The sequence below is a fragment of the Gopherus evgoodei genome, chromosome 4, assembly GCF_007399415.2.
Source record: "Gopherus evgoodei ecotype Sinaloan lineage chromosome 4, rGopEvg1_v1.p, whole genome shotgun sequence".
Taxonomy (NCBI): domain Eukaryota; kingdom Metazoa; phylum Chordata; order Testudines; family Testudinidae; genus Gopherus; species Gopherus evgoodei.
Genome location: NC_044325.1, coordinates 113339215 through 113352098, shown reverse-complemented (window position 1 = coordinate 113352098; position 12884 = coordinate 113339215). Strand labels below are relative to the sequence as shown.

Below are 12884 nucleotides of genomic sequence, written 5' to 3'. Positions count from 1 at the left end.
GACCTTGCATTTTTGTATAACTCTAATAGTCCTTCATGAAGCATTGATAAATAGGACTTTTGCTTTATACTGATGATATCCCAGTAAGACTAAAAATAATTATTTGCAAGTGATAAACGAGAAGGTGGTGCTTTGTTACACACCTCTGGAAGGTCAGCACATCTGGAAGTTCCCTGCGTGTATGCTATAGAAAGCCAGGTCTCAAATAGCCTTGCCGCCACTGCTTATGAGATGTTTTGTAGGATGCTGTTTGTTGTTCCTGTCAGTCATTTTATTTTTTAAGCCATTCACTAGGACACAGCCTCTTAGTGATTTTTTCTATGATTTTATTGTATGGACATTATTCATGCACTGGGCTCAGTTGATTTCCATGGGAGTTGAGGATGTTCAGCAATCTGCAGGATCACATGTTTTGTTGCTAGCTGGCCTGAACTGACTTAGCACTGTCCACAGCTTTTTCAAGCTCTCTGAGTCGTCAGTTGACATGATGCTTTTTAATATCCAGGAAGATTTGGGATTTTATAACAGAAGGTTTTTTGTTTGTTTGTTTTAAACTCTCACTGATGCTCGTAGGCCAAATTGAAAAGATTTAGTGTTTTTCTCCCACACTGTGCCCCCGAACCAAATCCCACCCCCTGAGATTCCAAACTAAAATGCTGCTTATGATAGATTGTGCAGATGCTCATAATGTGATCACCCCACTTGTTTCTTGAATGCTCTGTATGAAATGAATTAGTTGATTGGCATCCCTTTTCCTTCTTTCTTGCATGCTTGGATCTGAAATGAAATTCTTAGAAGTTAAATTAAATTTTTGTGATCATTAATATTTTCGTAGTAAAGCATAAGTGTTAACGCTCCAGTGAGATTTAAACTGTTCATACCTCACAAAGCTATCGTTTCAGATTATCTGCGCACTCAGAAAGATAACACTGCAGCACTTTAAACAAGGGTCACAGTTTCAAGATTTTATTTTGCAGCCGTAAAAGTTTTCTTTTTCAATGAGGGCCCAGTTCTCCACTAACATGCACCTAATGGAGTCATTTTCAGCTGTGAAAATGGAGCCTAAAACTACCATTCTGATCGAGCAGTGTTTAATGTCCTCTTTGCACTCACTTTTCATGGTCTATCGATGCTAACAAGATTAGACTGGATGTATACAGAATTGTGTAAAGACCACAAGCTTTGCAAAGCACTTTTGGCTTCTATCTGTTTGATTTAATGCACATTACGATCCAATATAAAACCTTTATTCATGGCCATGGATAGCTTAACATGGCCGATGAGTGTCTTGAAACTTGTACTCAGTGCTTGAGAAGTGGTTTCACTTAATTCTTAAAATGGATACTCATGGTCATGTTAATGTATGAAAAACATTTCGTTGTAGTTAAGGATAATCATGCTCCTGCATGAACAAACAGACAGCAATACACACATACACACACACTCTGAAAGTTCCTGGAGCACAAGCTCCTTCAAAAGAAAGTTCCCACTCAACAAGTTGTCACATATTGGTCCAAGTTGCCTCCTAGTAATGTGGTAATCAACAGACTCAAGTGTTTCAGAGGGATTTTTTTTAAACTGAGATAAATTTTCCAAAATGCAGCTGGATTTTGTGACAAAAGATTTTTGACCCAGAACATTTCTTGCCAAAAATCAGCAGAAGAGCATCAATTTTTTCACCTTTGCCAATAAACCGAATGGATGGATGAGATGAGCTATCATGGCACACCCAGAGCTATCATGGCACAACCAGAGGATGCTAGGTTTACTAAAGAAATGGGAAAATAATGGTACTAATTCTGATTTGATTAGCACCTGCGTAGTTCCACTGAGTTTACACAGGAGTAAGTGAGATCTGAATCAGGCTCATTGTGCGTATCAGTGAGATACAGGTTAGAAAATTTGTGAGAAGGTTTAAAAAGCCTACCATGAGTTGGAATCATGTCCATTGCATGTACCATCACTCATAAGGGTGGAAGTATTTGTAAAGTAGTGTTACATTCAGCTGGTCTTTTAAAAAATATATGCGATTTATAGCAGTTATCCTGTGACATGGTTTGACATGCACGTGAGCTGAAGAGCAACAAATTTGTCATTTGCTCCAGATGTGGAAGAGAACAGACAATACAGTAATGCCAATCATCGCACAGAGCTGGTGATTTTTATTACCCGAAGCAGTGAAAGCCTTGCAGGCGATGTGCAGTTTCGTCGTAGATTTTTCATTTACTTGATGAAGAAGTCTGAAAGTTTGTGAGTTCATATACAGCCTGATTGTTGTCTGATTGTGATCAGGTTCAGATCACAAGGAGAGGGCACTCCACAGTGCACAAAAGATAGCCACCAGTGCTCTGTAGGCATCATGGCTCATTGCCTGCCATAAACTCTAATGTAAATGAGGCTTTGCGATGGAGCGCTGCAACCGATTAGGGATCCTAGCTGGAAATGCAAATTCTCAGGTGATTTTGAAAAATATTCATTTCTTTTTCATCCCTTTTAATTACACTGAGGTTATCTGCTGGTAATATAATGAATGTTTAACAGAGCCAATCCTGACAGTCTGGAACTTCAGGCAGATGAAACCACAGACACAGCTGCCTAAGAGCTGAGTCCTGCAGGCACCTACTACTGGGCACAGGATATGATCCCACATAGCTCACTGAAGTCAATGGCAAAATTTTCATTGACTTTAATGGTTGAGGGTCAGAGACACAGTGCTTACTCATTTACTGCTCTAGAGCTAGATTGTGGTAACCCTTCCCTCCTTTCACAATGACTTACTCCAGGAGTAGTGCCTTTGAAATGATTGGGACCACTCCTGGAGTAAGGTATTACTCAACATGATCAGGTGTATCAGAATCTGATCCTCAGGATCAGAATTCTGGTACCTTTAGTCATGCTGAGGAGTACCTTACTCCACAAATAATCCCATTGACTTCCATAGGGTTTTTAGGTGGAGTAGGACTCTACTCAGCCAGAGGAATTGGGTCAGAACCTGACCCTGAATGAGTAGTCCCTATGAAGTCTGATCCTATTTAACACTAGTGAAAATCCAGAGGGCAAGATTCTGTTTCCTTTACTTGTGTTAAGTAGTCCCTTATTCCACAGAGAGAGCCACTGAAATAAATGGGACAACTCAATGTAAGGGAGATAGAATCTGGGCCATGCTGATTTAGCGTTACTCTGGATTTATACCGATGTAGGTAATGGCTGTATCTGTCCCCATTGAAACTATTGATGGTAGTAAGTATTACGGGCTGGATGGTGACACCCTTACTCACACGGCTAACTGTGTCTCACCTCTGTTTGGCTTCATTGACTCACAGAGTATCCCCTCCCATTAACATTCCCATTGACTTAACTGGGATTATTTGAGTAATGGCTCACTCATGTGAGTAAAGGCTTCACAACCTGGCAGGAAGCACCTGCAAGATTAGGCCTTGAGTGTGTTTTGTGTAAATTGGCTTTACCTGTATCTGCTGCAGTGCATCTGTTGAGTACTCTTTTTCCAGAGCTAAAAAATATGGTTACACCGAGATGGGAGAGAGAGTAAGAATCCCTAGCAAGTCTTTCCAGGTGCGTTCAGTGATCTATGGTAATACATTCAACCTGTGAAGCACTGCAGAGGATACATCTTTAAAATGAATGTTAACCGCCTCATTGGGCTGGATTGGCACCGTACCCCTTGCACTGACCAAGGTGCAGCACGTAGCTGCACTGCCCCAGCATACAACAGAGGCTAAATTGTGGCTCTGAGTCTCACAGTTCAGTCTCTGCTTTGCCCTTGCTCCCTGGGGGGAAATAAGCTGTACCTTCTCTTTTCCTGGCACAGCCTGCTCCCTACTCAGCACTGTGCTCCGCTGCTCTGGCTGGTGCCTTGAGGAGTGGAACCTCTCTCCACTCACCTGTTCGGCCTGACAGTGGCTGCCATATCCTGTGCCTTGTGACCTGCAATGGAGGTAGCCCATCCAGGCACTAAGTGCACATCTGGCACCCTATCCCTCTCCCGTGTAGATGCATGGGACCAGCACAAGCCCAGAATGGGTTAAATTGCGTGACTATTTGTAGAACATGTTTGGATTATTTCCTCCAGCCATCAAAGGGAAAATTATGCCCCCAACTCTGCCACAAGGGACACGGAGGGACTCTGGTGCAGGTTCCTGTAGCCCACAGTGGGGGGTCTGTACCACATGTGAATTCACTACCCATGCCCCTCCGCTGCATAGGGAAGGGAGACCACCAACAAAAAGGCTACTATAGTCTTGAGGCTGCCATGGCGTCCATAGAGCCTCTCGAGAACTTGCAGGATTTTTCCCTGCCCAACTCCTGCAAGAACCCCAGTGCCAGGTCCCTCTGTCTGAGCTTGGTACAGGTTACAGGATTCGATGCCTGTGAATAAACTCAAAGGATGCTCAATGTGCTTGCACTTTATATTATTCTGTCTGCTGTATCTGGAATGAAACCTTGGCATGTTATGTATAGCCAGAGTTTTTTGTTGCAGTGAATAATGAATATTTTCTGCTTCTAGTGAATGAAACGAGACAATTTATATAAGAAGCTTGTTTCAGTCACCTTTTAAAAAGTATTGTGCTCCTGTTACTGATTGCTTTTGTATTCCCAGCTCTTCCACTGACTGGCTGTCTGACCTTGGGCAAGGCCTTTGGGCCAGAATTTTCAAACATGGTTGTCTAAAGATAGGTATCATGGGGTACGTCTACATGGCAATAAAACACTTGCGGCTGGCCCGTATCCGCTGACTCAGGCTCTCGGGGCTCAGGCTGTGGGCTATAAAATTGCAGATAGATGTTCAGGCTCAGGCTGGAGACTGGACTTTGGGATCCCATGAAGGGGGCATGTCCCAGAGCCCAGGCTCCAGCGTAAGACTGAACATGTTCACTGCAATTTTATAGCCTTGCAAGCCCAAGTCAGCTGACACAGGCCAGCTGAGGGTTTTTTATTGCAGTATAGACACACCCTAAGTGCGTATTTAGGTACCTAAATAAAAAGCATGGTTTTTAGAAAGTGCCTAGCACCTTCCTCTAAACATCAGGCCTATTTAAGATTTCTCAGGTTGGGCACCAGAAAATTGAGGGTACCCTAAATCACTTTGGAAAGTTTGGACTACTCTGAAGCTCATCTCTATTAAAATTAGGGATGGTGATGTCAACTAGTTCACAGTTCAAACTTTGGGAGGAAATTGTTCAACTTCACTTAGCCCAAGGTCTGATCTGCTCATGATGCAGCACCTCTAAGTGGAGTGCTTTATAACTGTAAGATATCAGGACACTAAGGCCTTGGCTACACTTGCAAATTAGAGCACATTAAATCAGCCCCAGGCACCCTAACTCCTGAGGTCTCTACACTGGTAAGGCACTTTGAGAACCTGGATTCTGTGGTTGGAGTGCTCCTGGTGATCCACCTCCACAAGAGGCATAGGGGCTTTTAAGCAGAGAGAAACAGTTTGGTTTTAAAAGAGAAACAGAAAAAAAAAAATTTCTGCTCTCTCTGGCAGTTGTGGCTTGCATATTGAGCAAGAAACCATTAAGGAGCTGTTACAGGTCTTTTGTCACGCAATAGTACTCCCATTAGGAGTCAAATACCAGCACTATATACATGCAAATAAAGTGGTTTTTCTGGTTTACTTTACATTGAAAAAATTAGCTAGAGAAAGAAAGGGAAAAAGGCACTGTTGCTAGGCAGACCCCAGAAGACAACAGAGCCTGCAGTTCAGACAATAAACACCGGAGGGCACCCCAACACAAGAAAACAGGAACCATGACTTCTAAGGCAAAAAGGGACGTCGAAGAACAAATCAAAAATGCCGAGCACAGGCGAGAGATGAAAAAAAACAAACAGAAACTGGAAAAAAGACAAAAAGAGGTGGAGCTGAAAGAAAAGGAAGAAAGCATCAAACTGGCAGCCTACAAAAGAGAACAAGCAGCCAAAGAGGCAGCCCACAAAAGAAAACTAGAAAAAGAGGTGGCCCACAGAAGAAAACACGAAGAAGTCAGGGGGAAATCTGTGTGTGTTAGATTTACTAGCCTGACTTTGCATTCCCTCTGGGTGAGGGGAGAAGAGAGATTAGCTCTTGGTAATTTTGTTCTCCAGGACTGGGAACGGGGAGGGTGGGGTCCCTCTGTTTAGATTCACGGAGCTTGTGTCTGTGTATCTCTCCAGGAACACCTGGAGGGGGGAAGGGAAAAGGTTTATTTCCCTTTGTTGTGAGACTCAAGGGATTTGGGTCTTGGGGTCCCCAGGGAAGGTTTGGGGGGACCAGAGTGCCCCAAAACTCATAGACTCATAGACTCTAGGACTGGAAGGGACCTTGAGAGGTCATCGAGTCCAGTCCCCTGCCCTCATGGCAGGACCAAATACTGTCTAGACCATCCCTAACAGACATTTATCTAACCTACTCTTAAATATCTCCAGAGATGGAGATTCCACAACTTCCCTAGGCAATCTATTCCAGTGTTTAACTACCCTGACAGTTAGGAACTTTTTCCTAATGTCCAACCTAAATCTCCCTTGCTGCAGTTTAAGCCCATTGCTTCTTGTTCTATCATTGGAGGCTAAGGTGAATAAGTTTTCTCCCTCCTCCTGATGACATCCTTTTAGATACCTGAAAACTGCTATCATGTCCCCTCTCAGTCTTCTCTTTTCCAGACTAAACAAACCAAATTCCTTCAGCCTTCCTTCATAGGTCATGTTCTCAAGACCTTTAATCATTCTTGTTGCTCTTCTCTGGACCCTCTCCAATTTCTCCACATCTTTCTTGAAATGCGGTGCCCAGAACTGGACACAATACTCCAGTTGAGGCCTAACCAGCGCAGAGTAGAGCGGAAGAATGACTTCTCGTGTCTTGTTTACAACACACCTGTTAATGCATCCCAGAATCATGTTTGCTTTTTTTGCAACAGTATCACACTGTTGACTCCTATTAAGCTTGTGGTCTACTATGACCCCTAGATCTCTTTCTGCCATACTCCTTCCTAGACAGTCTCTTCCCATTCTGTATGTGTGAAACTGATTGTTCCTTCCTAGGTGGAGCACTTTGCATTTATCTTTATTGAACTTCATCCTGTTTACCTCAGACCATTTCTCCAATTTGTCCAGATCATTTTGAATTTTGACCCTGTCCTCCAAAGCAGTTGCAATCCCTCCCAGTTTGGTATCGTCCGCAAACTTAATAAGCGTACTTTCTATGCCAACATCTAAATCGTTGATGAAGATATTGAACAGAACCGGTCCCAAAACAGACCCCTGCAGAACCCCACTTGTTATACCTTTCCAGCAGGATTGGGAGCCATTAACAACTACTCTCTGAGTACGGTTATCCAGCCAGTTATGCACCCACCTTATAGTAGCCCCATCTAAATTGTACTTTCCTAGTTTATCTATAAGAATATCATGCGAGACCGTATCAAATGCCTTACTAAAGTCTAGGTATATCACATCCACCGCTTCTCCCATATCCACAAGGCTCGTTATCCTATCAAAGAACGCTATCAGATTAGTTTGACACGATTTGTTCTTTACAAATCCATGCTGGCTATTCCCTGCTCCATTATCTTCCCTGGCACAGAAGTTAAACTAACTGGTCTGTAGTTTCCTGGGTTGTTTTTATTTCCCTTTTTATAGATGGGCACTATATTTGCCCCCTTCCAGTCTTCTGGAATCTCCCCCGTCTCCCATGATTTCCCAAAGATAATAGCTAGAGACTCAGATACCTCTTCTATTAACTCCTTGAGTATTCTAGGATGCATTTCATCAGGCCCTGGTGACTTGCAGGCATCTAACTTTTCTAAGTGATTTTTTACTTGCTCTTTTTTTATTTTCTCTTCTAAACCTACCCTCTTCCCGTAAGCATTCACTATACTAGACATTCCTTCAGACGTCTCAGTGAAGACCGAAACAAAGAAGTCATTAAGCATCTCTGCCATTTCCAAGTCTCCCGTTACTGTTTCCCCCTCCTCATTGAGCAGTGGGCCTACCCTGTCCTTAGTCTTCCTCTTGCTTCTAATGTATTGATAAAAAGTCTTCTTGTTTCCCTTTATTCCCATAGCTAGTTTGAATTCATTCTGTGCCTTTGCTTTTCTAATCTTGCCTCTGCATTCCTGTGTTATTTGCCTATATTCATCCTTCGTGATCTGACCTAGTTTCCATTTTTTATATGACGCCTTTTTATTTTGTAGGTCACACAAGATCTCGTGGTTAAGCCAAGGTGGTCTTTTGCCACATTTTCTATCTTTCCTAACCATCGGAATAACTTGCTTTTGGGCCCTTAATAGTGTCCCTTTGAAAAACTGCCAACTTTCCTCAGTTGTTTTTCCCCTCAGTCTTAATTCCCATGGGACCTTACCTATCAGCTCTCTGAGCTTACCGAAATCCGCCTTCCTGAAATCCATTGTCTCTATTCTGCTGTACTCCCTTCTACCCTTCCTTAGAATTGCAAATTCTATGATTTCATGATCACTTTCACCCAAGCTTCCTTCTACTTTCAAATTCTCAAGAAGTTCCTCCCTATTTGTTAAAATCAAGTGTAGAACAGCTTCCCCCCAGTAGCTTTTTCAACTTTCTGAAATAAAAAGTTGTCTGCTATGCAGTCCAGGAACTTATTGGATAGTCTGTGCCCCGCGGTGTTATTTTCCCAACATATATCTAGATAGTTGAAGTCCCCCATCACCACCAAATCTTGGGCTTTGGATGATTTTGTTAGTTGTTTGAAAAAAGCCTCATCCACCTCTTCCACCTGATTAGGTGGCCTGTAGTAGACTCCCAGCACGACATCACCTGTGTTTTTTACCCCTTTTAGCCTAACCCAGAGACTCTCCACACTTCCATCTCCTATGTCCATCTCCACCTCAGTCCAAGTGTGTACATTTTTAATATATAAGGCAACACCTCCTCCCTTTTTCCCCTGTCTATCCTTCCTGAGCAAACTATACCCATCCACACCAACATTCCAGTCATGTGTATTATCCCACCAAGTTTCAGTAATGCCAATAATGTCATAGTTGTATTTATTTATTAGCACTTCCAGTTCCTCCTGCTTATTACCCATACTTCTTGCATTTGTATATAGGCATCTAAGATACTGGCTTGATCTTGCCTCCTAGCTTTGCCCTGACCCTCCTTCCTCTCTGCCATTATAGCCCGTGCTCCCTCCTGTTTCCAACCCATCTCCCAGGTCTTGTTCCCCACTTACCTGTGGCGTTTGCTCACCTGTCCCTGTCGAACCTAGTTTAAAGCCCTCCTTACTAGGTTAGCCAGTCTGTGCGCAAATAAGGCCTTTCCCCTCTTCGAAAGGTGAACGCCATCTGTTCCTAGCAGTCCTTCCTCGAATAGCATCCCGTGGTCGAGGAAGCCAAAGCCCTCCAGGCAACACCATCTTCTTATGAGTGGTGGCAGCAGACCTCCCAGCCTTAGGGGTACGAGGCTTCACCTCCTTAACTGTTGGGGGTGATTCCTTCTCTCCTGTATCAAGAAGAGCATAACGGTTATCTTTTACCACAGCAGGAGGGTTCGCAGCAGCGGTGGAGCACTGCCTGCTGCTAGAAGTAACCAGCTAGCTGTGTCCACCCTGAGCCTCCTCCTCCACTGGTGTGTCAGACACACCCTGAGGCATCTCCTCCTCCACTGGTGTGTCGGTAGTCCTGTCAACTGGGACAGCTACGTCAGCTGTCTCCACATGGATACTGTCCAGGAATTGCTCATGGAAACACTCTAATTTTTTGGGTGGTGGCAGCTTTACCAGGTCCAAGCTGGTAACTAAGCTTGGAGGTTTTCATGCTAACCCCCATATTTTGGACGCTAAGGTCCAAATCTGGGACTAGGGTATGACAGGGACAAAGCAACCGTTACTGTGGAATGCTCCTGCTGCAGAGGCACGTGTTTGTGCATGTATGAGAGAGAAAGGCGGAGATAGGGGCTTATATCGGGGTTTCCCCCTGCCGCTATGGGAACTTATGAGACAGCATGCTGACACACTCTCTGCCCCCCCAAACACAGTCTCTCCCGCCACATACACACAACACACTCCCTGTCACACTCCACCACCACCCCATTTGAAAAGCACACTGCAGCCACTTGCACACTGGGATAGCTACCACAATGCACTGCTCTCTGTGGCATTGCAAGAGCTGCTAATGTGGCCATGCCAGTGCTCATGCAGCTGACAGTGTGAACGCACGGCAGCATTTTCCCTCCTGCGGTCTCTGAGGACTGGTTTAACTCCCAGCGCTCTACATCTGCAAGTGTAGCCATGCCCTAAGCAGCTGCTAGTTCGTTTTCAGTTAGTACGATGGGAGCTCTTATTGCCTTTCTGCTCAAACAGGGAAGTTTCTCATTAAAGGCCCAATCCTGCAAGATGCTGATCACTCTCAGCTCCCATTGAACTTGTTCTGAAGGGAATTTCTGTTTGTCTTGCAAGGCCAGACATTTCAATGGAATTTTAACATTCTTTTTCCATTTGTTGTTTTAGCCTCTATCTCAGAGCAAGGGTTTCACTTGTTGCTCACCTCTCTCTCTCTCTGTCTCTCTCTCTCTCTCTCTGTTTCTCTCTCTCTCAATTACAGAGGGGGTAAGAATGAACCAGAACCGGAACAACCAATTCCTCGAAAGGTGCAGATTCGTTCTCTCCCTTCCCTGGAGGACATTGATCCAGACGTGTTAGACAGCATGCACTCGTTAGGCTGCTTCCGCGACCGAAATAAACTCTTACAGGACCTGTTGTCGGAAGAGTACGCATTCTCTCAGTTTTAACAGCGGTTTGGTGTCAGAGGGTTAGAGGCGATTAGAAATGGGATATGGAACCTTTTATTTCTAGAGCACTGATACGAAAATGACCCCAGTTGGGAGGGACTGATAGTCATTTCTCCTGCCCTGGCTGTTCAATGGAAATTAGTTGGGAGGGAGCGGGAGGTCTCAGCGTATTTCTTAAAGCATAGGTGCCCCCTATCACATAAATTACCATTGCAACTGACATCCTTATTAGAGAGATCAAGGGTTGAATGACCCATGGAGGCTAGAACAACCTCCAGAGTTGATATCTGCAGATGAGGATTCACATACATGGATAGGACAGCGTGGGGAATTTGCATGGTTACTGCCTGTGCGGTGCCTGCATCTGTTGGTAAATAAAAGACTTCAGTTTCCAGAGTTCTGCCAGCTTTCCTAAGCATTATGAAGGATCATCTAGTAGGCACCAGACTAGGACCCAGGAGATCTAGCTTCAGTTCCTGACTGGCCTTGGGCCATTCACTTATATTTACTCTGTACAATGGTGGTACTCCTGCCTTCCTCAGAGGGGCTTTGGGAGGATCAAATCTACTGATGTTGTCAAGGCACTCAGATAATATGGTGCCAGGGGCCAGATAAGAAAAGAGAGAATTAGATTTGGGTTATTTAGAACATTTGTAACTATTGTGTTTGATGGGGAAAGGGTAATCTGCATTTTTTTTCTCTGGCATCTGCAGCAAGTTAGAAGGTTTCTCCCTTCATTTATTTTTTTCAGAGAAAACCAAGAGAAAATGATTTATTTTCTTCTCCTTGATCGGAAAGAGAGGTATCCCAGTCATGAGGATGAGGACCTGCCCCCTCGGAATGAAATAGGTATTTCAAACATGATCCCAGTCACCTTTGACCCATTTCAGTCTGTCCCTCTTGACTTTATCTTCCTGTTGTTGGCATTCTCCCTCCTCTTTTCCACTGAAACAGGCTATGATGGTACTAATGTTCTCCAAGGCTCCAGCAACCTGGGGAAGTCAACTGTGCTGTTGAGCTAAACGTAAAAGGTCTGCTTCTCAACTACACTAAGGCCCTTTTAATCCCTCTCTGCCAGCGTGACAGGCCTTTGTATTTGCGTTAGAAAGGTTTTAGCAGCCTGAAATACAGCTGACCACACTGTAGTTGCACAGGCCATACAGAATGAGTTCCCTGCAGTATTTATATATTAAAGATATTTTAGAACAATTTTCAAACATGTTTACTGGGCTTACACATTGTATCCTTTTGCCTGTATAGCCAGGTGTTCCTTTACCACTGTAGTGCTCTTGTAGTTCTATTGTCACTTATTATTTGCATTGTGAAGCCGCAGGCACAGACCCCACTGTGCTAGATGCTGTATCAACATGGAACAAAAAGACATTCCTGGCTCCAAAGAGCTTACAGTCTAAGTCAGCGGTTCTCAGCCTTTTTCTTTCTGAGGCCCCTGCAATGTGCTATAAAAATTCCACAGCCCATCTGTGCCACAACTGTTTTTCTACGTATAAAAACCAGGGCCAGTATTAGGGGGTAGTAAGCAGGGCAATTGCCCAGGGCCCCACACCATAATGGGCCCTGTGTAGCTAAGCTGCTTATGCTTCAACTTTGGCCCGGGTGGTGGGGCTTAGGAAAGTGTAGCTTTGGCTTTCTGCCGTGGGCCGCAGTGAGTCTAATGCCAGTCCTGCTTGGCAAACCCCGTGAAACCTGCTCACGGCCCACCAGAGGGCCTCGAACCTCTAGTTGAGAACTGCTGGTCAAGTGACTTCAGCTATACATGGCTCAAAGCGAATCAAAAATATGTAACTAATAAAATTTTAGAAAAGGACCTGAAATTGCATTTCTGTACATAGTAGTGTTGTGTTTTTAAGCCTAGTATCTCATGACCTTCAGGGCTAGAAGCAAGTGCTGTCTCTCCCATTGAAATGCTTGGACTCTCCCAGTCCTACTGTGTGATGAAATATTAAACTTTAAATCTGTCACTGCTCCAAGATTCATGCCCTGGGCCTCAGGTCTGTGCAGTTTTTCTAAGAACTCTTATATGTGGAGGAAACTATAAAACACTGACCTGGCAGGCTGATTTTTAACAATGTGACCTGCTTGAAGCTGCAGGGAGTTTGGAACGTTCG

General features: G+C 44.2%; 1 protein-coding gene across 10 annotated transcripts in view; it reads left to right on the top strand.

The window, feature by feature from the left end:
- BRSK2 (BR serine/threonine kinase 2) overlaps positions 1 to 12884 on the top strand; it is a 505761-nt gene that overhangs the window by 426418 nt on the left and 66459 nt on the right. For all 10 annotated transcript variants that reach the window (XR_004000116.1, XR_004000114.1, XR_004000115.1 and 7 more), the window contains exons 10-11: positions 10572 to 10736; positions 11510 to 11607. Coding sequence is in view for 7 of the 10 variants with exons in the window: in XM_030560631.1 (XP_030416491.1) it covers positions 10572 to 10736; positions 11510 to 11607 (263 nt within the window). In the remaining 3 variants the exon portion in view is untranslated. The remainder of the gene's footprint in view (positions 1 to 10571; positions 10737 to 11509; positions 11608 to 12884) is intronic.